This window comes from Chionomys nivalis, chromosome 6 (genome assembly GCF_950005125.1).
Source record: "Chionomys nivalis chromosome 6, mChiNiv1.1, whole genome shotgun sequence".
NCBI lineage: Eukaryota > Metazoa > Chordata > Mammalia > Rodentia > Cricetidae > Chionomys > Chionomys nivalis.
This window is the reverse complement of record NC_080091.1, coordinates 37568083-37591962: the sequence shown is the minus strand read 5'-3', so window position 1 is coordinate 37591962 and position 23880 is coordinate 37568083. Positions and strand designations below refer to the sequence as shown.

The 23880-nt window shown below is 47.6% G+C and overlaps 1 protein-coding gene across 3 annotated transcripts in view; it reads right to left on the bottom strand.

Moving 5' to 3' along the window:
• The window catches only part of Osbp2 (oxysterol binding protein 2), a 151280-nt gene that overhangs the window by 113077 nt on the left and 14323 nt on the right, over positions 1-23880 (bottom strand). For 2 of the 3 annotated variants that reach the window (XM_057772339.1, XM_057772340.1), the window contains exon 2: positions 657-865. The exons of the other annotated variant lie outside the window; for it this stretch is intronic. In XM_057772339.1, the coding sequence (XP_057628322.1) occupies positions 657-865 (209 nt within the window). The remainder of the gene's footprint in view (positions 1-656; positions 866-23880) is intronic. 3 annotated transcript variants of the gene reach the window in all.

Here is a 23880-nt window from a genome sequence, read left to right as displayed (position 1 = left end):
GCGCATATTTAAAAATTAGCTGGGTGGTGGTGGTGGTGTTTGTCTTTAATCCCAGCACTCAGGAGGCAGGGGCAGGCAGATCTCTGTAAGTTCAAGGCCAACCTGGTCTACTGAGTGAGTTCCAGGATAACCAGGATTGTTTACAGAGAAAGCCTTTCTCTAAAAACAAAAATCAATCTAAGAAGACTGGACCATCGGAGTTGATGTCTTGCCTGGCCAAGCTAGGATGGGAAACCTTCCTCAGTGCTCACAATGTGGTCACTGGGGAAATCGAGTCTGAGGCACAGGTACACCCTCCTGGACCCCCACCCAATACTGCTGCTTCCGGGCCTGGATTACTACAATATCTGAAGCATTTATTAAAGTCCTCAAAATCAGTCTTATTCCAAAGAAGGTATGCATAGCCCCTGGCACTGGAAACATGTCTGTGCCCAGGTCAGCCACCCACAAACACCTTGGAAGAGCCCCGCCCTCACTGTGGAGGGTACACCCGACCAAGTGGGAAGGGCACACGCAGGCCTTGGACCTTCTGAACTGGACCAGATTCCCTTGGGTTTTCTGGTCACTGCTGTTCCCAAATGCTTTTGATTCCCACTTCCTCTGGTGGGACACCATGGCACCAGTCACACACACACCCTGTGCTGCGTGGGCACTACCTGACTGAGTTTTCATCACGCGGATAGCCTTGGCCTTGGCCAGCTCCAGGACGGTGATCCACTGCTGCCGGTCCACCTCGGAGCCGGCCTTGAGGTGGTAGGTCCTTGCCCCATTGCATAGCAAGATTCCACAAGAGTCCTCTGTGTCGATGTGTGCAGAGGCCAGGTTGATGGTTCCACGGCAGGTGTGGGCCATTTCACCCTGGTTTCTGTGGGATTCAAGAGAAGGTCTGAGGTGAGGCTCCCGAACCCAAAACTGCCAGACAGAAGAAACTCTTAAAGAAATCTCCGCCCCCAGAGCTGGGACACGCCCTGAGATCACTAGCGGAAAAGAATGCCTTTTGGGGACGACCTGTTTGGGTGGGTCAAAGAGGACTCAGGCCTGTCTGCCTACTGTGCGGAGAGGTGGAAGGGCTGTAAGGTGGCATGCCGACTGTGCTCTGAGCCCTCGAGCTGTGACCCTAGGAAATGGAGACCCCCAACAGGAGGAACAGGTCTGCGGCTTCAGGCCAGGATCTTCCCACTAAATCTTGGAAGCAAAGAAGGAGATGTTGCCACTAGAGCAGAGACTGGAGGTCCGGAGCTCAAAGGGGAGGACCCGAGGGTACCTTCTGCTTTGAAGTAACCCTGGAATGGTGCTGTCCTCGAGACAGTCATTCTGTTTCACCAAGAAAGCCACAGAGCAAAGACGCTATCACTGTTGCTCAAGGCAATGACAAGGCTAACGTGATGCCACCTCATGTCAGTGACGAAACTGGGGAGCTCACAGCACCAGAGGAGAAGTAGTGGGGACAAAAGTCTGTATTATCTCCAGCTGGGCCTGTGTCTAAAAGCCGAGATCTAACTGTCGTGAATGAATTCACTTTAACTCACTCCCTTGGACTCCATGAGAACCCCAGATCTCGGCTGTTACAGAGGGAAGAACAGTTGGCAAGTGTCTACTACTGCCATGGGGATGAATTCACTTGGCAATTTACTGGTGTGCCCAGAATTCTGGTGGTCTGTCATCTTGACTACATCTGGAGCCAACTAAAACCCAAGTGGCTGGGTACACCTGTGACAGATTTTTCTTAACTAAATCATCAGAAGTAGAAAGACCCACACTTAATCCAGATATTTTGAGGTGAAAAAATCCACCTTTAATCTGGGCCAGACCTTCCAGCGGCCCAGATTCTAGTCCTATATAAAGGACATGGAAGAAGGAAGCTCTTGTTCTTTGCCTGCTTAAGGGAAAAGGTTATTTTGGCTCATAATGTAATCAACAGAGCTCCAGAAGTCTCCGAAGTACTACCCTTCCAGCTCTGCTGCCCACGACACACATAGATTCTATCGGAGGCCGTGGCGGGGTGGGGGGGTCCAGCCTATGCCAGCAGTTTTCCTTGGCAAATGTCCTACGACCCTCAGGGGCTTTCTGCAAGGCACCAACCCTGCTGCAGAGTCCCTGGCCTCTGCAGCTCTCCACAATCCCCCTCAATCTTGCATCCTCCATTCCTTCATAACCAGCAACCACATGGATGCTGCTGACAAGCTCTCCATCAGCTCAGGATGTGGCCACCCTGAACCACAACTGTATCAGTCTAAGTGTGTTGACGCTGGGAGACACTTTCTTAGGCAGTTGCTTCCGAGGAGTAGCTTAGGCTGTCTTGATTTAAATGAACTTAGACGCACCTGGTGGAGTTTTGCCCCAGACACCTTCCCTGTCCCCCTCCCCTTGTGCAGCACAAGAAGGTTCTCACAATTCAGGTCTTTAACAGCATGGACGACATCAGCTCCAGCACCAATGCTCTCCTGTCCTAAAGTCATTGTTTGTTGGTTTATTTCACTTCAGCTTCTCAAAACATGACAGAATAAAAGCAGACTCTTGGCAAAAATACGTTTATGGTCCCTCGTTAATTCTCTGAAACCTCCATCCATGTTTCTCTCAGCACTCTTGTCTTCTAAGCTCCGATAGAACGGTCCATCAAGCTGTGCTGACAGCATTCAGCAGCTCTCCTAGACCAATGGTTCAAGGTCTTCCACATTCCTCCTACAAAACATTCCTAAAGGCCCAAAAGCCAGAGGTCAGGTTCATACAGAAACAGCCTCGCTTCCAGTACCAGCTTCCATCTTAGTCTTTTCTGTGTCACTGATAAAAACACCCTGATGAAATAATTTAAGGCTTATTTTGGCTCAGGGTTCAAGGTACCGTCCATCATGATGGGAAAGTTAGGGCGGGATGGGTCTGAACCAGCTGATCACTTCACATCCACATCAGAAAGCAGAAAGCAATAGACAAACAGATGCACACTACTGAAAGCCCAGTGAACGATGCTGCCTGCTGTAACTAACATAATTATTTTCCACAGCAATTAATGCAATTAAGATGATATTTCACAGAAATTTCCAGAGCCCTTCTTCAGGTAACCCTACATTGTGCCAAGTTGACATTAGAACAGCCATCACAATACCCAACAAATCAATCCCCTATCTGAAGACTGCTTTACCTTTCTGACTCGCTCTGCTTTGGCCACGCCCCTTAGAGAACTTGACTGCGCGGAGCTGAAGCCAGGCCCAGCTCCCATGCTGGCACGAGAGGAAAGGTGCTCCGTGCGCAGACTTGGCAGTGCTGGGGGTGTCTGTCGCAAGCCTCACATCATGAATTTAATTTTAGGATGGAGATTGGGTGTTAAATGTTATAGTGACTAACCAACAGCACCATGCTAGGCAGACTGTTTTTGGATAAGCCAAACTTGGAAGACCAGGATAATTCACAAGGCTTTCAGAGACCTGGAAAGGCCCCAGCATCACAATGCAGGAGAGCAGAAACAGGAGAGGGGAACAGAGGAGTAGGGGGACAGAGGAGTAGGGGAACGGGGAGCAGAAGAGGGGAGCAGGAGAGGAGGGGAGCAGGGGAGCAGAAGAGGGAAGCAGGGGAGCAGGAGAGGAGGGGAGGAGGGGAGGAGGGGAAGGAGAGCAGGGGAGGAGGGGAAGGGGAGCAGGAGAGGAGGAGAGGAGGGGAAGGGGAGGAGGGGAGGAGGGGAAGGGGAGCAGGAGAGCAGGGGAGGAGGGGAAGGGGAGCAGGGGAGGAGGGGAAGGGGAGCAGGAGAGCAGGGGAGGAGGGGAAGGGGAGCAGGAGAGGAGGGGAGGAGGGAAGGGGAGCAGGAGAGCAGGGGAGGAGGGGAAGGGGAGCAGGGGAGCTGGGGAGCAGAGACGGCAGAGAAACAGGGAAAGGCCTAATGTAAACAGGCAGACACAATAAGGAGTTAGACTCCTTATACCCAAAAGTCAAAACAGTGAGTCCTGGACCCAATATCAGAAAAGAGAGAGGTTTCTGTGGAAACACAGCAAACAAAAGTGCCTCATGCATAGTGGAGATGGAAGAAGCCAGGCCAGTTTGTGATATCAGGATTGCACTGTAAGTTATCCACTGGGCATAGTACAGACCACAGCAGTCTGTGCAGGTTCAAGCAAAGAACTGTAGGAATAAACGGGTGAGAGGTAATATATTTATCAGAAGAAGCATAAACACAATTACAGACTGTGATTGTTAAGCTTGCCAAATAGCACACACCTCTGGGTGGGTCTGTGAAGGTATTTCCTGAAAGGATTAATAGGGGTAGGCTCCCCCAGAATGAGCAGACCCTTCCCTTGGCAGCCCAGATATAAAAATAGTTGAGGGTAAACCAGAGCTGCTTTTGCCTGCCCTCCTTTACACCCTGCTGGTGAGTGCATCTATGCTGTTGCTGCTACTGCAGCTGCCATTCTCTACTGACATCCACACCCAGCTTCTTCAGCCTTCCAACATGAACTCTCCAGGGACCCTCCAGGCCTGCAGCACCAAGTCAGGACTACTGAGACATCTCGTTCTGTGGGGGCCGCAGTCTTTCTGGTGTACAGACAGACAATGTTGGGCTATGCAGACCAAACTGCATATAAGCCAATCTCATAAATCTTTCCTTTGTATTACATATTCATAGGTTATCAGTCCCGTTCCTCCAGAGAACCCTGACTAGTACCTGGACATAGAGAATCACTAATACAGTGTAGAATTCAGAATTGCATTACAAAATAGAGGAAAGACAAGACTGGATAGACTGTTGAAGTTCAAATGAAGCCTGGCACTTGGGTGGTAACCTTGTCACAACGCTGTTGTCCTGGGCTTGGTGAGTTACGGACACTCCTAAAAACAAGCCCTCATCTCCCACGTAAGCAGCTCTAACAAAACTCCTGGCACCACCAACACAAACAAAAGCAGACATGAAAGTAAAGGGGTCTGGGTGAGAAGAGGAGGGGCGTGGGCCAGAGGAGGGGACAGGAGGGGCAACGGAGTGACTATGATCAGATTAAATTACATACATAATGAGAATCCACAATGAAACTCATCATTCTGCATAAATAATTATGCTAGTATGTTTTAAAATTTAAAATAACAAGAATATCTGAGAAAGTGAAAATAGAGCAGATTAGCTTTTCTAGTGTCTGAGGCATTCAAATAAACAGAGACTTTACTCATAATAAATACTTTTTTTAAAAAAAAAAATTCAAGGTCTTCAATTTTTCAGTTTCTATTTTATTTGTACTATTTGGAACTCATGTAGTGGGCTGTATAAATCTGGGGCTCAGGGCCTCTCAGAGTCTTGCAACCCAGAGGAATTCCTGGCCTTGGGATCCAGCTCTATTCTTCCTCTTCCCTCTAGATGGATCATGTTCAATCCACTCTGTGCCAGCAGCAAGGGTTTATTTTTACCCTGTTAATTACATTTGTTTTGTTTTCATTTCAGTGGCTTCTAGTGCAGTTCTGCAAGGAGCCTAGAATTCAGGAACACATCCTCAAACTCAGATCGCTGTCTGGAGGGGTGCTCCTGCTCATGGTGTTTATAAAATGCTTTGTTTCTTCCTAAAAAGTCTGGTTGAAAGCCGTTAATATGTCTCATGGATGAAGGTTCCTGCTGCTAAGCCTGAAGAGCTGAGTTCAATTTCCAAGACCTACATGATGGAAGGAGAGAACCAACTCCCGCAAACCGTCGTCTGACCCCCATGAGTTCCACAGAGGACATACACAAAGAAAGAGAAAGACAGAGACAGACACACGCACAGAGAGAGACACAGAGAGAAAGACAGACACATACACAAAGAGAGAAGCACACACAGTAAATAAATGTAATTTTTAAAAGTCTAAAGGATTGTGGTTGACAACTGGGTGTGTTGTCACAGAGCTGTAATCCCAGCATTTGGGAGGCCTGGACAGGAGGTTTGACCATTTCAAAGCACGTCTAGGTTACCCCGTGAGTTTGGGACCATCCTGAGCTACATGAGACTCTGCCTCTGACAATTAAACAACAAATACATTTTTTTATATTTATTTATTTACTATGTATACAATATTCTGTCCGTATGTATGCTTGCAGGCCAGAAGAGGGCGCCAGACCTCATTACAGATGGTTGTGAGCCACCATGTGGTTGCTGGGAATTGAACTCAGGACCTTTGGAAGAACAGGCAATGCTCTTAACCACTGAGCCATCTCTCCAGCCCCAACAAATACATTTTTGAAAAATCCTGGTTGACAGTAGCATAGACACTGAGAGCAACAATAAATAAATGGGACCTCCTGAAACTGAGAAGCTTCTGTAAAGCAAAGGACACAGTCAATAAGACAAAAAGAGCAGCCTACTGAATCACCAACCCCACATCAGATAAAGGGTTGATCTCCAAAATATATAAAGAGCTCAAGAAATTAGACATCAAAATACCAAATAACCCAATTAAAAGTTGGGGTACAGAACTAAACAGAGAATTCGCAACAGAAGAATCTCAAATGGCTGAAAGACACTTAAGGAAATGCTCGACATCCTTAGCCATCAGGGAAATGCAAATCAAAACAACTCTGAGATACCATTTTTACACCAGTCAGACTGGCTAAGATCAAACACACCAATGATAACTTGGTGTGGAAGGTCCTTCTCTCTATGCTTTGTTTATATTGGTTAATGAATAAAGAAAACTGCCTTGGCCTATAGCAAGGCATAACTTAGCTAGGAAGGAAAACTAAACTGAATGCTGGGAGAAAGAAAGCAGAGTGCGGGAGAAGCCATGGAGCTGCCTACGGAGACAGACACGCTGGACCTTGCCAGTAGCCCACAAACCTCATGGTAAAATATAAAAGAATGGAAATAGGTTAATTCTAGATGTAAGAGCTAGATAGCAATATGATTAAGTAATTGGCCAAGCAGTGATTTAAATAATAGAGTTTCTGTGTGATTATTTCGGGTCTGAGCAGTTGGGAACAAACAAGCAGCCTCCTACTACAATAGTTTATGCTGGAGAGGATGTGGAGTAAGGAGAACACTCATCCATTGCTGGTGGGAATGCAAACTTGTACAACCACTTTGGAAATCAGTATGGTGGGTTCTCATAAAATTGGGAATCAACCTACCGCAGGATCTAGCAATACCACTCTTGGACATATACCCAAAAGATGCCCAATCATACTATAAAGACATTTGCTCAACTATGTTCATACCGGCATTATTTGTAATCGTCAGAACCTGGAAACAACCTAGATGTCCCTCAACCAAAGAATGGATAAAGAAAATATGGCAATTTACACATTAGAGTACTATTCAGCAGTTAAAAAACAATAACATCTTGAAATTTGCATGCAAATGGATGGAACTAGAAAACACCATCCTGAGTGAGGTAACCCAGACCCAAAAGATGAATATGGTATGTACTCACTCATAAGTGAATACCAGCTATAAACAACAGATACTGAGCCTATAGTTCATGATCCTAGAGAAGCTAAGTAACAAGGTGAACCCTAAGAAAAACATAGATACACCTGGAAAGTCGAAATAGACAAGATTGCCTGACAAAATTGGGAGCATGGAGATTGGGGGAGAATGGAGGGTGGAAAGGGAAGAGGAGAAGAGAAGAGAAGGGGAGAGGAGACCATGAGGGAACAGGATAGTCAAGATGGAGGAAGGACAGAGATGAGAGCAAGGAAAGGGATATCTTGATTGAGGGAGCCATTATGGGGTTAGCAAGAAACCTGGCTCTAGAGATATCCCCAGGAATCCACAAGTATGAACCCAGTTAAGATCCTAAGCAATAGAGGAGGGGGTGCCCAAACTGGTCTTGCCCTGTAGTCAGATTGATGGATATCTTAAATATCACCATCTTAAATATCACCAAAGAACCTTCATTCAGCAACTGATGGAAAAGAAGCAGAGACCGGCATCGGAGCACTGGACTGAGCTCCCAAAGTCTAGTTGAAGAGTGGGAGGAGTGAGAATGAGCAAAGAGATCAAGACCATGATGGGTTCACCCACTAAAATAGCTTACCTGAGCTAATGGGAGCTCACCAACTCTAGCCAAACAGGTGAGGAACAAGCATAGGACCAAACTAGTCCCTCTGAATGTGACTGACAGTTGCATGGCTGGGGCAGACTGAGGGGCCACTGGCAGTGGCACCAGGATTTATCCCTACTGCTTGTACTGGCTTTTTGGGAACCTATTCTCTATGGATGGATACCTTTCTCAGTCTAAATATAGTAGGGAGGGCCTTGGACCTTCACCAAAGCAATGTGCCTTACCATCACTGAGGAGTGGATAGGGGTGGGCTGGGGGAGTGGGGTGAGGGGAGGGAGTGGGAACTTGGATTGGTATGTATAATGAAAAAGGATAGTTTGTTTTCTTAGTCTGGACAGTGAAATGATGCTCCACAGCCTGCTGGGACCTGCCAGCCTTTTAGCAATTCCCTTCCTTTGGCTGAGGGTTCATGGAGGTGTGAAACAGCCTAGAGCCATCACTCTTATGGGCAGCTGCCATGGCCTCGCTCCCGCAGGCCATGGCATGGCCACCCAGTCACGTCAGAATGCTCAGGGACACTCACGATGAGGGGCTGTGTACCTTTAATGGAGCTGGTGTCGAGGCTTCAGTTTGCCATCTAATAAATTCAGAGCAAACAGAGGCAAAGTATCAGCAGGTGTCATAACTGTGAGACAACCTACTGTGGCCATCACCTACTATGTGCCCTTTGGTGACTCAAAGCCGAACAACCATCAGCAGTGACCCTGTGAGGACAGCAGCTGTCGGAACTCCCGAGCCTGTAACAGCCAATGCGGCATGGCGACCACCTGAGGTTAGTGTATTAGTGACTTCTCTTGGCGTTATCAGGGCAGCCAAGATAAAGTTGATGGAAGAAAACTGCATGTTGGTCATTCATGTTGAGCTGTCAGTCCATCATGGAAGATGGTATCAGAGAGGAGGACATTCACATTGCGGTGTCCAGAAAGCAGAGAAAGGGCTTGGATCTAGGGATCTGCTCCCTTCTTCAAGGCGTGCCCCTAATAACCTACTTCTTCCAGTTAAACATGACCTCCCAAATAGTACCATCAGCTGGGGACCAAGCATTCAAAACATAAGCCTGTGGGGAGGCCATTTCATATTTAAACCACAATGTTCCACCCCAATTCCCAAAGGTTCACGGGCATCTTGCAATGCAGAATGCATTTAAGCCTTCTCCAATTCTCCTACAGTGTTCAAAAGTCTAAGTTCAGTCTTCTCTGAGATGCAAGGCAAACTCTTAGCCAAGACAACCTGTGCAGAGAAAGCATCCTCGTTCCAAGGGGTAAAATTAGACACAGAAAAATAGGACTGAGAACAAAGCAAGACCAAAACCCAGCAGGGCAGACATAACATCCTGTGGCTCCATGTGGAGTCCGCAGTATTTGGTGGCATGAAGTAAGCACCAGCAGGCTTGGGGAGCCACCGCCTTGCCACCTTGCTGCTTGTATTTCCCATGGCCTCTTTGCCTGATTCTGTTCATTGACTGCAGCTTTCCTGAGGATCCATTTCTGGCATCTCCACATCTTGGATTCTCCACTGTGGCATTACACTGACAGCGTCATCCTTCTCAAGGATGCTTACAGGGAACATGACCCTGCATGCTCCAACCAGCCTCCCATGCCTTCTTTTGGCATTCTGGTGGGATCCTTCATGACCCTGTAAATTCTGTGTTCTGCATGCCTATGTAACCAGTATCATGGGGAGGATGCTAGCCCAAGCAGGTCCCCAAGGACTACAGCAGTCTAAGTCTCTGAGTGTCTATGTTTGATGGAAACAGGAAAATGCCTATGTGTCTATATACAGGGTGCTCTGCGTCTCTCAAAGCAAATAAATTAAAACCTTGATGATGGTGCCAGGCGTTGGTGGCTCACACCTTTAATCCCAGCACTCAGGAGGCACAGACAGGCAGATCTCTGTGAGCTCAAGGCTAGCCTGGTCTACAAGAGCTAGTTTCAGGACAGGCTTCAAAGCTATAGAGAAACCCTGTCTCGAAGAAAACAAAAACAAACAAACAAAACCTTGTTGCTCTTAATCCAGCCACAGGTTGGGTCTGGCCAACCACTGAGATACTCCGAGGCCATCTTTCTGATTGTCCCCATGCAAAATGCTTTATTTCTTTTCAATGACATGAGTCTCCTGAACTACCAAGCCTTCCTTGTCTGAGCTAAACGTGCTCCTTTTCTGGATGAACTGATTGTTTTCCCTGCATTCCCATTCTGCTTTCTGATCCCGATTCTCACTGTAGCTTGGCTAAAATCAACTGACAATAGCCATGCTATAGACTGAAGACTATCCTGACTTGGAGTTTTCCTCCATCAAATTAATTAGCCATTATAAATTTAGCTTTACTCGGGTTTCAGGACATGCCGAGACATATGAATGTGGGAATGAAACATGGATGGCTTCAGGTCCCATTTCCAATCAAATTCTCGCTGCCATCTGACACCTCTCTCACTTGACCATCACTGCCCCTTTCTGGTACTTTGGTGCTCTGCGTCCCTAACAGTTATTTGTTAAACTCTGCTTGCAGCATTCTCGGCTTCCTTTAGCTCCCCCACATGCTCAGGGTTAGTCACAAGAGCCCCACTCCCTCACTTCTCTAACACTGGTTTTCCATTCTTGCTATTTCTACATCTCCATAGCTAAACACCTGGCATAAACAAGTTGAAAAGGAAGGAGTCATTTTGGCCAATGGTTTCAATGTTGGTCCACCATTGTGGGGAGGGTGTGACTGAGCAGCCAGGAAGCAGGGAAAGGGAGGGGACTCAGGGACCTGATAAAGACATCAAAGTCCCTTATCCAGTGACCGGCTTCCTCTAGTTAGGTCCCATCTCCAAAATTTTCTATGGTTTCCCAGAAATAGTACCACTCTCTGGAGTCATCAAGTTCATGTTCAGACATAAGCTTGTGGGATATCTCATGCTCAAAATGTAACACTTAGTGATCTGCCTATGTGCAATGGACACAGACCTTCTGTGCTACCTCAAAGCTTCTTCGGCTCCTTCCTAAGTGTCCCATTTGGGCTGCCATTCTGTGAGGCACATGGTAACTGTGAGGACTCAACTTTGCAAACCCAGCACCCACATGACAACTAACAACTGACTGTAACTCCAAGATCTGACAACCTCAGACAGACATATATGTAGGCAAAACACCAATGCAAATAAAATAGATTTAAAAAAAATAAAGAAAGGGCTTCGTTTTAAGCCATGTAATGAGCGGAGTTGGGGGGGAGGGGGCATCTCAGCTCTGGAAATATGCTGCGATAGTGGAATTTGAACGGATACCCTGAGAATGGCCCATTAAGGAGCTAGGGAGCAGGACTATAAAATTTAATGAGGTCCAGATGTTCCTAGGAGGCATCCTATCCTGAAGATACCTTGTCAGTTATTAACGGCTCTTTGTTAGGTTTTCGTGCCCAAAAACTGACCAATGGTTTCAGAAACCACCTTACCCTAAACCCTCCTTACCCAAACCCAAAACGACAGGACATGAACTCCCCGATTACAGCATTCCCCTTTAAAAGTTCTCCTCTCCCCAGGTTCACTGCTGCACTTTTCTCACCCACCACGCTGGGGTGCTGGAAAGGGGTGGTCCAAGCTCAAGTTTTCATATTAAAGACCCTCATGTAATTTGTGTCAGAAACCAGGCTCCCTGAATTTATTTGGGGAGTGATGGCGTACAATGATTATAAACTTGACGGTATCCAGAGTCAAATGCCGACAGCATCCATCTCCCTCTGCTTCCTGGCTACAGACGCCATGAGACCAGCTGTGTCGCAGCCCGCCGCCACACTGTCCCAGGGTGAAGACTCCCTCAGACTGAACACCAAAAGGAACTTTATCTCCTTCAAGTTGCCTTCATCTGCTTTTCGGGATATCTAGTCACAGTGACAAACAAACAGCCAAAGCACAGGGTTTGCATTCCATATCTCCAGATTCTTGCACTCGGGTGGCTAGCGGTTTATTTCCGAGGTGAGACATCATAGGTGATGACGTCATCAAGGTGAGACATAGTAAGGCATCCCCCTGAGCCGGAGCTGAGCCACCCACCAGCTGGCCACCGTCCACATCTTGTGCCAGTGACCAGCAAGGCAGTGACTATACTGCCAGGCTATTGCTCATGATCCCTGTGAAGAGTTTTGTTATTTGTAATTTTATGATGTTAAAGTTAAAACCTTTCTCTTTTAATTAGAAAGAAAAGGGGAAATTATGTAGGAAGTCCTTTTGTATATGTGTTGCTTTTATTGGTTTTATTTTTTTGGTTTTAATTTTTTGGTTTTGGTTTTATTGTTTTATTGTTTCAGCCAATGGCTTAGCAGAGTAAAACCAGGTGGGAAATCCGAACAGAGATATAGAAAGAGAGTAGGTGGAGTCAAGCAGACGCCATGCAGCTGCCAAAGGAAAAAGATGCCAGAAAACCTTACTGGTCAGTCACAGCCTTGTGATGATACATAGATTAATAGAAATGGGTTAATTTAAGACATAAGAGTTAGCCAGAAATATGCCTAAGCTATTGGCCAAGCAGTGTTGTAATTAACACAGTTTCCATGCGATTATTTGGGTCTAGGCCACCGGGAAACGCACAAGCAGTCTCCTGGTACACGGCTGTCCTCATGCCCTGTTGCTTTTCCTTCTTATTCAGGACCCCAGCCTACTGACCGGCACTGCCCACTTTTAGGGTTAGCCTTTCCTTCTCAACTAACCTACTCATAATAATCTCTCACAGGTGTGCCCAGAGGTTTGTCTCTTGAGAGATCCTCATTCTTCTCCAGTTGACAATATTAACCATCACACTTCTATCTCATCAACTTGATAACCAAACACACTACTTTTAAACCATAGCATTCCTCCCCTTCTCCCCATAGGCTCACTGCCATAACACAAAACACATTCAATCCAACTTCAAAAGTCCTGATGGCCTAGCAATTGCAACATTGCTTAAAAGTCCAAGACTCATCTGAGGTTCACAGACTCATCTGAGGTTCACAGACTCATCTGAGGTTCACAACCTCCTATAAAAATCAAATGCAGGTTACGTCCCTCCAGTGCCCAATGGTGCAGGACAAGCAGACCTGCTCCCGAAGGGAAGGATAGGAACACAACAGGAACGATCAGGCTAAAGCAAAACTGACACCCTTCACTATCAGCGTTGTACCAGGCATCTTAGGCTTGTGGTAGAATCCTCTGGGCTCCCAAGGGCTTGGGTAGCCCTCCCTTTCCTGTGCCGCTGCCTGCGGCACACACAGCCTCACTCGGGTCAACTCTACTCCATGTCTGCAGCCATCCCATGGTTCTATCATGCTGGGGTTTCCATTGCAACTTTGGCTTCATCTTCACAACTTGGCAAAATGGCCTCTTTGTAGCTTGTCCCAAAGAATCAAACCCTGGCACACATTGTCTGACCTCCATGGCTCTCTGGAAGCATGGCCTGACTCTCTACGACACCCTCAATTTCGCAGCTTTCATGCCCGCAAAATCAGTGCCATGTGAACAATACTGGCAAGTGTTGAGGCGCTGACCTCTGACCAGGGTGAAAGGTAACTAACAGCACAGAGCCTCAAAAGGCCCAGTGTTTGCTGTTCTGGCTTCTGGCTCCTGGCATGCACAGACCGAGACATTTGCAGGGGGTCTTAATCTCAAGCTAGACACAAAACCATCCTGGAGAAACAGAGGACACCAGCTGAGGGACACGGTTACAATGAGTCTATCCAACAAAGGACTTGAAGGGCTTCAGGGGGGAAAGCAGAAAAAGGAGCCCAGATAGAGTAGTATATGCCTTCAACCCAGCAGGGGCAAAGGCAGGGGTGGAGGGGAGGGTGGACTGCAAAGTCACAGGAGTTCCGGGCTAGCTTTGGCTACTTGAAGCCTTGTCTCAGAAAACTCACAAAAAGAAGATAAAAGGAATGGAGGGTTAACTAAAATCAGTAAGAGACAAATCTCCCACTTCAAGGTTTTAGTGTGTGTGTGCGTGTGTGTGTGTGTGTGTGTGTGTACACGTGCCCACAAGTTGCATGAATTTGTCTGTGTACCATGTGTATGCCTTGTGCCTACAGAGGCCTGAAAAGGGTGTGGGAATTATGGTGGCTGTGAACCACATTATGGACGCTAGCAATTGAACCCATGTACTCTGGGAGAGAGCAGTCCACGCTCTTGACTTCTGACCCCTCTCTCCAGCCAGGCCCTTCCAGTATCTAATATGAGAATCTAACGTGGACTCTGTAGCCTCAGGGCATATTTAGGTACACAGCACAGCCTTTTCACCTCCAGGCTCATTCTTCTCTCAGGCTGAGATTTTACACCTGTTGGTTAATGGCTGTCCCCCAGTCCCCACCTGTTGGTTAATGGCTGTCCCCAGTCCCCACCTGTTGGTTAATAGCTGTCCCCCAGTCCCTACCTGTTGGTTAGTGGCTGTCCCCCAGTCCCCACCTGTTAGTTAGTGGCTGTCCCCCAGTCCCCACCTGTTGGTTAGTGGCTGTCCCCCAGTCCCCACCTGTTGGTTAGTGGCTGTCCCCCAGTCCCCACCTGTTGGTTAATGGCTGTCCCCAATCCCCACCTGTTGGTTAATGGCTGTCCCCAATCTCCACCTGTTGGTTAATGGCTGTCCCCAATCTCCACCTGTTGGTTAATGGCTGTCCCCAATCTCCACCTGTTGGTTAATGGCTGTCCCCAGTCCCCACCTGTTGGTTAATGGCTGTCCCCAATCTCCACCTGTTGGTTAATGGCTGTCCCCAATCTCCACCTGTTGGTTAATGGCTGTCCCCTAGTCCCCGGCAACCAAAGTTACAATCTTTGCTTCGGTAGGTTTAACTAGTTGAATAGCTTTTGTAAAGGGAATGACGCAGTGTGTGTCTTCCGTGCCTGCTTTACCTCACTCCAGGTTTATCTATGGCTGTCACAAATGACAGGATTCCCTTCCTCTGTGGGGCAGAATGCTATCCCATCATATGCATGGCCCTTCTTTTTAACTGATGGGTAAGGGTTAGTTCCCGGGTTTGGCTGCTGTGAATATTGCTGAACACGAGAGTCCTAACTTCAATTCTTTTGGATAAACACCTTTTTTTTTTTTAATTTTTAAGGAACCTTTGTACTGGAAAGCAACTTTGTTTTTGTTCCAATTTTAAAGTGGACTAAAGGCAGAGGCAGTGAGTCAGCTCAGTGGGATAAAGGCATTTACCAGCAAACCCGATGGCTGGAGCTGGATCCATCAGGGAAGGAGAAAACTGACTCCTGAGAGTCTGTCTTCTGACCTGTCATACGTGCGTCCATCTTGTGCGCACGCGCGCACACACACACACCCCCCCACACACACACACACACTCATCAAGCAAGTATACTCTTCCCTGTTCCTCACAGAGGCTGGACAGCTCCATGGAGGACCCACAGGACGCTAGTTCATTAGTTTGGACCACGGAGATCCACAGAGATCAACAGATTTGCCTCCCCCCAAGCCTGCAGGTCTATTCCCCAAAGCTGTCAGAGCTGTGTGGTCAGCAACTCTAATTGCCACACGGTGCCAGCAAAGAGAAGCCTCCACATATGTTTGCTCCAGAAAGGGGAGTGTCCCTGTGAGACCTGACCCAGTTCATTTTGCCTGGCCTCATTTTTGTCACTTAAAGTTTCCCTCAGGAGATGCTAAAAAAAGGCCCCACTACAAGGACACTCTCAATATATGTATATTTTAATGAAAGTGCAAAAGGAGGCTTGCAAGGCAGTCTCCTGCTCCTGAAGCTCACCAACTGAAATTAGCACCCTTGAAGTGGGCAATGCAGACATTGTTAGCATGTATTTGTCATATCCCTCGTGACCTGTTAGAATCAGCCCCACTGTACAGAAAGGGAAGAGTTCAGGGAAAGATAAATCTAGTTCTGGCCTGTAGAATTGGTCGACCACAGAGCCAGAGCAAGCATCAGGGAACATGATAACTCACCTTTGCTATCAACGAGCTCAATTTAGAATCACCTGGGAGGCTGGTGAGACACACCTCTGGGGGTGGCCCTGAGGGACGCCCACCCTAAAGGTGGACAGGCTAGGGGCCAAGACGGATTAAAAGGGGGGAAACAGAAGACTAGCCAAGTGTTGGCATTCCCCTTTCTCCCCTTCCTGGTGAACTGCTCTCCTCTACCACATCCTCACCACTGTGATGCTCTGCCCAAGCACAAGGGACCAAATGACCAAGAGCTATGTCCTCCAGAACCGTGAGCCAAGATAAGGCATGTTTATCACAGAGATAAGAAAGCTGAAGAAGCCGGGCGGTGGTGGCGCACGCCTTTAATCCCAGCACTTGGGAGGCAGAGGCAGGTGGATCTCTGTGAGTTTGAGGCCAGCCTGGTCTACAAGAGCTAGTTCCAGGACAGGAACCAAAGCTACGGAGAAACCTTGTCTTGAAAATCCAAGAAAAAGAAAGCTGAAGAATACACACTTTTTGGTCACTGGGACGTGCCTCTTTTGATGGAGAATACTGGACTAGGTACTCAGAATAATGGGTTGTTTTATTTGGTGACAATCTGTATCTACTACCTGCAAGCTAATCCCGAGCCCCATGAGACACAGCCTGTCTGGTCCCCACCTGGCTCGGGGAGAGCATCAGACAGTTCGAGGGCTGAGTGAATCCATGCTGGAGCATATACAATCGGTGGACCGGATTCAGGACACCTCACTCCACAGCATCAGCACCAATCACTGAATCATCAGACCCACCGCCGTGGTTCCACCGACATGCGGGAGCACCACCATGGCCTGGCGACGGCTTAGCACTTCCTGGGTTCAGGTTGAAAGCCTGCTACAGACCGTCAGGCAAATGTTTCAGCTGCCCGGTTTTCACCGGGATGTCTTGCCAAGTAGAAAGTTAGCCAGCAGCATGTTGTTGTTTGTTTGTTTGCTTCCCATGCAAAAAGATAAGCCCGCAGTGCCTTTCCACAGCATTATACTCTGGGTTGAGCCTCCGCCCTGGGCTTCAACAGGCAGAACCCGCATGCTGTCACTCAGATCCATTCTCACTGCCCACACAGGCCATGGTAACCTCACCTAGAAGCAGCCACAGTTTCTCCATCTGCTTGTGTACCAACCCCAGTGCCTGTCCCAGACAATTCCTGTCTGAACCCCCGTTCTCTAAACGTTCTAAGCCTAGTGAGCATTCTGTCACTGAGCTACACCTGCAGCCCCGCCTCACACTACTTCCTGTCTTTCATTAGACCCCCCGTTCCCTGACATCTTGAGTTCTTCTTCTTCTTAAAAAAAAATATTTATTTATTTATTTATTTATTTATTATGTATACAATATTCTGTCTGTGTGTATGCCTGCAGGCCAGAAGAGGGCACAAGACCCCATTACAGATGGTTGTGAGCCATCGTGTGGTTGCTGAGAATTGAACTCAGGACCTTTGGAAGAGTAGGCAATGCTCTTAACCTCTGAGCCATCTCTCCAGCCCCCTCTTGAGTTCTTCTTGAGCTTGCTCTTCCTCCCTGATCGATGCTCCTGCACTCACACAGCCTCCCAGTTTCCTGGCTGTGCCTTCCCTGTGCACATGCTGTTCCTTCTACCTGCATGCTGTTCCCTCTATCTGCATGCTGTTCCCTCTACCTGCATGCTGTTCCCTCTACCTGCATGCTGTTCCCTCTACCTGCATGCTGTTCCCTCTACCTGCATGCTGTTTCCTCTACCTGCATGCTGTTCCCTATACTTGCATGCTGTTCCCTATACTTTCATGCTGTTCCCTCTACCTGCATGCTGTTTCCTCTACCTGCATGCTGTTCCCTCTACCTGCATGCTGTTCCCTCTACCTGCATGCTGTTCCCTATACTTGCATGCTGTTCCCTTTACCTGCATGCTGTTCTCTATACCTGCATGCTGTTCCCTATACTTGCATGCTGTTCCCTTTACCTGCATGCTGTTGTTCCTTTGCCTGCATGCTCTTCTCCCACCCTGTATGTTGTCCCTCTGCCTGTATATAGTTCTCTACCTAGATGCCTCCCTACCATAGCGCAGGCCCCTTCAGCAGCCCCTGGAACTTTCACTTCACCAAAGCAACTCCCATACCCTGGGCTTCTCCCATCGCATCTAAACCTGGATCACATTCTAATTCTATAAAGTTCTGTGGGAGAGTCAACCCATTTGTTTAATTAATGGTGCATAAAGGATCATGTAGGGTCTTATTTTTTGACACATTAGCTATATCATTAGGTAATCAAATGGCCGATAAGGGGAAGACAAGTTTATACATTTATCCCACTAAGCACTGTGGACCTGAGAAATGGCTCAGCAGTGAAGAGGCTGCTCTTCCAGGGGACCTGGGCTCCATTCCCAGCACTCACAACCACCTGTAACTCCAGCTCCAAGGAATCCAATGCCCTCTCTGGCTTCCAGAGGCACGAAGCACACAGGCAGTGCACAGACACACATGCAGGCAAAACATCCATACACATAAAACAGTAATAATAATAACATAAAGATTCCCTCAAGCGATGCTGGGCATTTGAAGATCAAAATACATCAAAAAAAAAAACAAACAAAAAAAAACCTTGAACTCTACGGGCTCATACTGATACATATAAATAAATTAACAGATGAATAAATACATAACAAAGGACACGGGACAATGCCTACTAAAAAAATGTGGAGGTGATGGTGTTAACTGAAAAATCACATATTGGCAGTCATCAAAGCAACAGCTGATGGGGCATAAATCATTAAAGGATCCTAAAACCAGTGGATGAAAGTTTGTCAAGAAACAAGAGTTAATGTTCTCCTTTAACTCCAGTTAATGTCCAACACTGGTGTGAACTGACTCCTGTTAATCCTCCAGGTAATGTCCAGCATCAGTGTGAATTGACTCCTGTTAATTCTCCAAGTAATATCCAGCATCGGTGTGAACTGACTCCTGTTAATCCTCCAGGAAATGTCCAGCATCGGTGTGAACTGACTCCTGTTATTTCTCCAGTTAAAGTCCAGCATTGGTGTGAACTGACTCCTATTAATTCTCCAGTTAATGTCCAGCATCAGTGTGAACTGACTCCTATAATTCTCCAGGAAATGTCCAGTATCAGTGTGAACTGACTCCTGTTATTTCTCCAGTTAAAGTCCAGCATTGGTGTGAACTGACTCCTATTAATTCTCCAGTTAATGTCCAGCATTGGTGTGAACTGACTCCAATTAATTCTCCAGGAAATGTCCAGCATCGGTGTGAACTGACTCCTGTTAATCCTCCAGGAAATGTCCAGCATCGGTGTGAACTGACTCCTGTTAATCCTCCAGGAAATGTCCAGCATTGGTGTGAATGGACTCCTGTTGTGAACGGACTCCTGTTAATCCTCCAGGAAATGTCCAGCATCAATGTGTCTTCCTATAAAAACACCTACCAGCTGGAGCAATGGCTCAGCAGTTAAGAACACATAATGCTCTTTCAGAGGGCCCGAGTTTGATTCCCAGCACCCACAGGGCACACAGCTGCCTATAACTCCAGCTGCACTGCATCTAACACCTCTGACCTCAGCGGGCACTCATACACATCTGGTGCACACACAGACATATAACATAATTGTTTTTAAAAATCTTTTTAAAAACACTAATTACTTAGCAATTAAAAAATCACAAAATTCATTAAGTCTGCAGTGGAGAAATCTGGCAAGCACCACCCTGGCCAAATAATAAAAGCTAATAATAGAACAAGAAACCAGCGTCACATGCTTCCTGACAGGGTGTACTGAGGAGGACCCAGCACTGTGTTCTGCAGTGTTTCTGCCAAAAAACACAGGACCTAAATCTAAATACACAGAAATGGCAAGAGACCCCACAGTCAAGCATTCTGCAGCCACTGCCGTGTATTCACCACAGATGTTAAAATCATGAATAATGGGGGAAACAAAAAATGGATCTGTTTGAAATTAATGTGCATGGTACAGCCCTGCACTGGATTCTGTGCCCCACAGGCCCCTGGGGCAGATGGCTCATGCAAGTCAGCCTGTGGGTTCCTGGCAGCATTGTGTCATGGCTTGTGCTGAGGAGTGGGGAGAACGTCCCTGCTTTAAGAAATATTCACGGAAGGAGTCGATGATAACATACGGCCCACAGGCCAGAATCCCAGCCCTCAGGAGGCTAGGGTAGGAGGATCATAAATTCAAGGCCAGTAAGGACTTCACAGTAGGAACTTGTCAAACAAAACCAAAAACCAGTAAGAGGAAAGGGTACTGGATCTCATTATAATTACTCTTAAATGATAATGCATGCAAATATAACATAAATATAAGGCATATAGCATATTAGCCGTTTGGGAACTGAGTGAAGGGCACAGGAGTTTCTCACACTATTTCTCTAACTTTCCTCCAAAATTTAAAATTATATCAACATTAAAAGTATCTTCCACTATTCTGGCTTGTTCATTTTTAGATAATTTTATTTTATTATTTTTTTAGATGCCTGTTTATATCTTACTGAGAGAGAGAAACGGTGGGTGGGAGGTGGGGAGGATCTGGGAGGAGTCGGGGGAAGAAAAACCATGATCAAGATAATGGTATTAAAAAATCTATTTTCAACTTCAAAAGGTTATCGTTTACAAACCTGAAGATAAGCACCGATGAATTGCAGGTATGTGGACCTTATTAGAAATTGTAAAGAACTGGGGGCTTGGGAGGTGGCTCAGCCATTCCACTGCTGCTGCAGAGGAATGGGGACTGGAGAGCCGATCCCAGGACTCACACAATTCCAGCTTCACAGAGGCGGATGGCGCATCTCCTGAGCACACTGGCCGCCAAGGCTGGCTACATCAGAGATGCCCTGCCCAAACAATAGAGTAGAAGAGTGATCAAGGCTGGCTACATCAGAGAGCTCTGGGTTTGACTGAGAGGCCCTGCCCAAGTAATACAGTAGAAGAGTGATCAAGGCTGACTCCTGACATCAGCTATCGCATGCATGTGCACACGTATGCACACCCCCCACAAATTACATGTGTGTGCACACACGTGCAAACGTGCATATACCCATACATGCACCCCCACCACATACACATGTGCACACATAAAAATGGAAAAAAGTAAAAAAATTAAAATCCATGGTGAAATGTTGGTATTAACGGGATATGTGCCAACATTATAAAATTACTGTTATGTGTTAGACATAAAGTGCACACATACACCATGCACACATGAGGCTGGTGAGGATGGCTCAGGGGTAGGGAAAAGCACTTGCCACCGAGCCTACCAACCTGAGTTCAGTCCCTGGAGCAAAGGTGGAGGAGAGAACCCACACTCCCAAAAGTTGTCCTCTGATGTCTAAGTGTCCCCCACCCCCACAAACAAAGAAAATAATTTAAAATAAAAAATAAGTAAAGAGATACATATGGAACTCTCTATCAACAAAAGTTAAAGCTGTCTGAGATTTGCTTCAAAACACACGGGGCATGGATGTCACAGCTTGGGACTACAGGTGAGACCTGTTGGCGGTGGGTCATGGGAACAGGGATTTATTATATAATATATCCACGTTTATATACAGAATCAAAAGTGAGAATCATATTTTAAATCTTCCCTGCAGGAAGAACTGTGGTGCTGAGTGACTCTGGTGACAACGGGGCCTCCTGAGTCCCAGGGCGGGAACGAGGCTGCGCACTGAGCATCTAAGGACGAGGAATACGGTGACAGCGAGGTCCCCAGGGCACGGGGCTGGCTCTATTTCGAGAGCAGCCGTGGGCCTGTGACTCTGGGCTCTCCTACACGGAACATTTCAGGATACTTGAGCAGATTTTCTTTTTTTAAGCTATCACATAACCCTAGCGGCAGCTGCCACCGCCTCCAGGGTGCCCTGAAGCTCTGCTCCTTCTCCTGTCCTTTCCGTAAGACTCAAGCAGCGTGAAAGCAAACCAGAGAAAAAACACACTAAGCAAAGAAAGTGGAAAAAGTCAGTTACCCCGCCATAGAAGGGTGTAAATGGCACAATTCAGAGATCAAGGCCGGGCGGTGGTGGCGCACACCTTTAATCCCAGCACTCAGGAGGCAGAGGCAGGTGGATCTCTGAGTTTGAGGCCAGCCTGGTCTACAGAGTGAGTTCCAGGACAATCGGGGCTACACAGAGAAAACCTGTTTTGGGGAGGGGAGAGGAGGATGGATACACAGAGCTCAATCGAGGAAATGCTTAATTCCAAATTTAACACACCAAGGCCAATCACGTTCAGATGCACAAATTACAGCATGAATTATGGATAATTTATTCAGGAATTTGCACACATGCACACACACACACACACACCTGCGGCCTACAGTACCACAGGCACAGACATTAATATTAGCTACAGTAATCTAATGTGACTCCCACAGGGCTTTAATAAACACAAATGACAAACTGAAAACACGGGAGCAGCTGTAGAAGCATAGGCCCCACAAGGGAGAGCAGGTACAGCGCGCATTTGAAACCATCCGCACCCAGTCAGCATGGCATTTCTGAAGGGCTGCGCAGACCCAGGATAGGCCCTGCGCCCGGAGTGGTCACTGTCTCGGGTTCCCATGACACTGAACACCTGTGGGTAAACGCCCACCTCTCTCTCCACCGCGTGGACTGAATGAGGGAAGAACAGGAAAGCCTGCGAAGAGAAGGGCCTCCCCATGACAGGGTCCCTCAACTCCAATAGGACAGTGCACCATCTGGCCACTCCCCAGAGGAGCCTGACTGCCTGCCTCACCCTTCAACAGTCTTCCAGACTGTGGCAGCCAAGAGGAATGAGGGTGGTGGCGGGGCGCTCTCCAGATAGGTGTTCATTTCTAACAACCCCCCCGGTATTCTGAAGCACCCCTCATTTCTAGCAACGCCCCAGCTCTCCAGAGCACCCTTTCACTCAGAAGCAGTTTCCCAAACACTACTTCCTAGTTCTGGGGCTGGGTGCTTTTGTCTTTCCAATCTACAAAGTAGGGTTGTTCACGGTGAGAGGAGGCTACAGAGGTTTGGGTCTTCCTTTCTCCCTGAGCCTTGAAGGCCTCTGGAGTGACCAGGAGGGTAATCACACACTGGGTAAGCACCTCATGGACACTCAAGCAGTCCTTTGGCGACCACAGGACAAGACCGGAGGCCTCCTGTCAGTCATCCACATGCTCTGCCAGTCACGTAAGTCACTGCCTTTAGAAGTGGGGCCTCTTCCAAGGGCCAGGCTTCAGCGGGGCCGTGCAGATCCGAGCGGCCTGTTCTGCTACCTGATGCAATGGTGACGTCTGGGTCAAAGCTACACCTGAGGGCCAAGTCTGGGTCCATGGCCCGACTACAGCCAAGGTCTGTATTGCTGTTCGAGGTTTATGTTACCATTGATGGCCATGCTGGTGTCTGAGGGCCATGCTGGTGCCCGAGGGCCATGTTGGTGCCCTAGGGCCATGCTGTAACAGGGACTCTGCTGACCCGAGTGGCCGGCACTGCCACCTGGGGCAATGGTGGCATCCAGACCCAGCTGCTGCTGAAGAGTATTTATCTGGGACTGTGGTCCTACCACAGCCAGGGGCCGTGTGTGTGTGTGTGTGTGTGTGTGTGTGTGTGTGTGTGTGTGTGTAAGAGGCTAAGGAGTTAGATCCATGGTACAACATTGCCCTGAATTCAAGCGACACACACAAATAAAAAGGGTATAAGATATATATGTTTCTCTAAAATCATACAAAAATTATCAGTAAGTGTATGAAAAGGTCCTCAGTGTCACTAATCACCAGAGAATGTGAATTAAAACCACAGTGACATATCACCCCACTGTGGCATCAGAAACAGAGAGCTGGGGCTGGAGAGGTGACTCGGCAGTTATGAGTACTCACAGGGTTCAGTTCCCGGCACCAGCATCAAGCAACCCACACCACTCCCGCTCCAGGGGCTCCATCACCCTGTCCTGGTCTACGGGCATCTGCACACATGTGCATATACCCACACCCAGGGGTCTAT